Here is a 1,783-nt window from a genome sequence, read left to right on the forward strand (position 1 = left end):
CTCTTCGGCAAGAGGAAGGGTGGGCGTTACAAGGCGGCCCGCCCCACCTCGTCCCCGCTCCGTCCCGAACGCGGGCTCTCACCTCTGTCCGAGTCGGAGCGCTCTGAAGAAATGGTGGATCCGATACTGTCCATCCTCGTCCTCTCCATCCCCAGCTTCTCCAGCTGCCTCTTCAGGTGCCGCTGCTCCCGCTGCAGCTGCTCTATTTGGTGTACAGCTTTCCTGTCGTAGTCCTCGAGCTTCTGCGGAGGACGGGAGAGAAAGCGGCCTGAATCCCCCCGTCTCCACCCCCAGGCGCTCGGCACCGCTCCAGGGGGCCCAAGACATGGGAACGCAGCTGCCGCCAACTGCCGAGGGACCCCCAACACGCTCAGGGCACATCGGGATGCGGTTCCCGTCCCACTGCGAGCTGACGGACACTGAAGTGGGATGCAGCCACCAACCCAGGGATGAGGGGTCCGGGCCTGCCCCACAGCCACGGGAGAAGGCGCTGAAGGATGCTGCTGCCTCCAAAAAACTTACCCACACAGCTACACCGGAGCTGGTCCCAGCCTGCTCCTATGGGAAAATCACGGGGATTCGCCGCACTGACGTGAGAAGGGCAACGCTGACCCATGACAGGGCAAGGGGTGACAGGTTTGAACGGAAGGAGGGAGATGGAGATGGGACATCAGGAAGGAATTCTTCCCACAGAGGGTGGGAGCACTGGGACAGGTTGCCCAGAGAAGCTGTGGATGCCCCATCCCTGGGAGTGTCCAAGGCCAGGCTGGATGAGGCTTGGAGCAACCTGGTCTAGTGGAAGGTGTCCCTGCCCATGGCAGGGGGTGGCACTGGGGGGGCTTTAAGGCCCCTTCCAGCCCAAACCGCTCGGTGATTGTGTGACAGCAGTGACCTCCATCACTGTTTCCAACCCAACGTCCTGGCCCAGCCTTACCTTCGTCCTGCCTGAGGATCTGGAGGCCCCGGACGCCCTGTGCCCCGTACGGCAGCGCTGCTCTCGAGGCCGAGCGGGCACCCACCCGACGGGACAGACCCCGGTTTATTGCGGCACCGAAGGAGCTCCCGCTCACCTTGATGTGCAGTTTGGCTTTCGTGAGCAGGCTCAGGGTGGTGTGTTTGCTGGTGTCGGGTCCGAGCGGCACCAGCCCCTTCAGCTTCTCCAAGCACAGCCGGAGGTGGGCGCGCCTGTAGGAACGTCACACAACACACTGAGCACTCGGGCACCCACTTCCCAAACCCCGTTCCACCCCGGGAGCGTGGATAACCAGGGCGGTTGGCAGCTAAGCCCAACCAGATGCCTTCCCGCCCTCCTGCCTCCACTGGGAGAAAGCTCCAAAAACCCCGACCTCCGGCTTCGGCCAGCGCCGCCGACAGAACCGGGCTGTCGGGATGTTGCTGAGCTTGCCAAAGACCTCGGCTTTTTGGGTGAGGGCATCCGCTTTTGGTCTTTCTCCTCCCAAAAAGCTTCCCTGCGGGGCCGCTGGTCGGTCACCGCCTCGCTCCGCTGACATCCGCAGCAGTCCGGGCGGATGCAGGCAGCTGCAGACCCGGCACATCCTTGGGCAGTGCTTCATCCCTCTGTTTTTAGGAGGAATGGGCCGGTTCCGGATCCATCACCTCAGCAGACGCAGCTCCGGTCAAAACCAAACCAGGTCCCCGAGGGAACGCCGGCCCTGAGCCACGCCACGCTCCTTGGCCTCCCCGACGCCGGAGTCTGCCAGGAATCCCCCTTCCCAAATTTCCTCTGCATCCCTACGTAGACTGGTGCTTCCCGCCTGCACAC

At 63.4% G+C, this 1,783-nt stretch overlaps 1 protein-coding gene across 1 annotated transcript; it reads right to left on the reverse strand.

The window, feature by feature from the left end:
* Positions 1-82: 82 nt before the first annotated feature.
* Positions 83-1,185, reverse strand: LOC104511497 (max dimerization protein 1; the record flags this gene model as incomplete). Its single annotated transcript, XM_010154135.1, has 2 exons — positions 83-242; positions 1,071-1,185. Coding segments are annotated over 2 exons (275 nt in total), but the record flags the coding sequence as incomplete, so codon positions are not given.
* Between the last annotated feature and the right edge of the window lie 598 nt (positions 1,186-1,783).

This window comes from Eurypyga helias, unplaced genomic scaffold (assembly GCF_000690775.1).
Source record: "Eurypyga helias isolate BGI_N326 unplaced genomic scaffold, ASM69077v1 scaffold28056, whole genome shotgun sequence".
NCBI lineage: Eukaryota > Metazoa > Chordata > Aves > Eurypygiformes > Eurypygidae > Eurypyga > Eurypyga helias.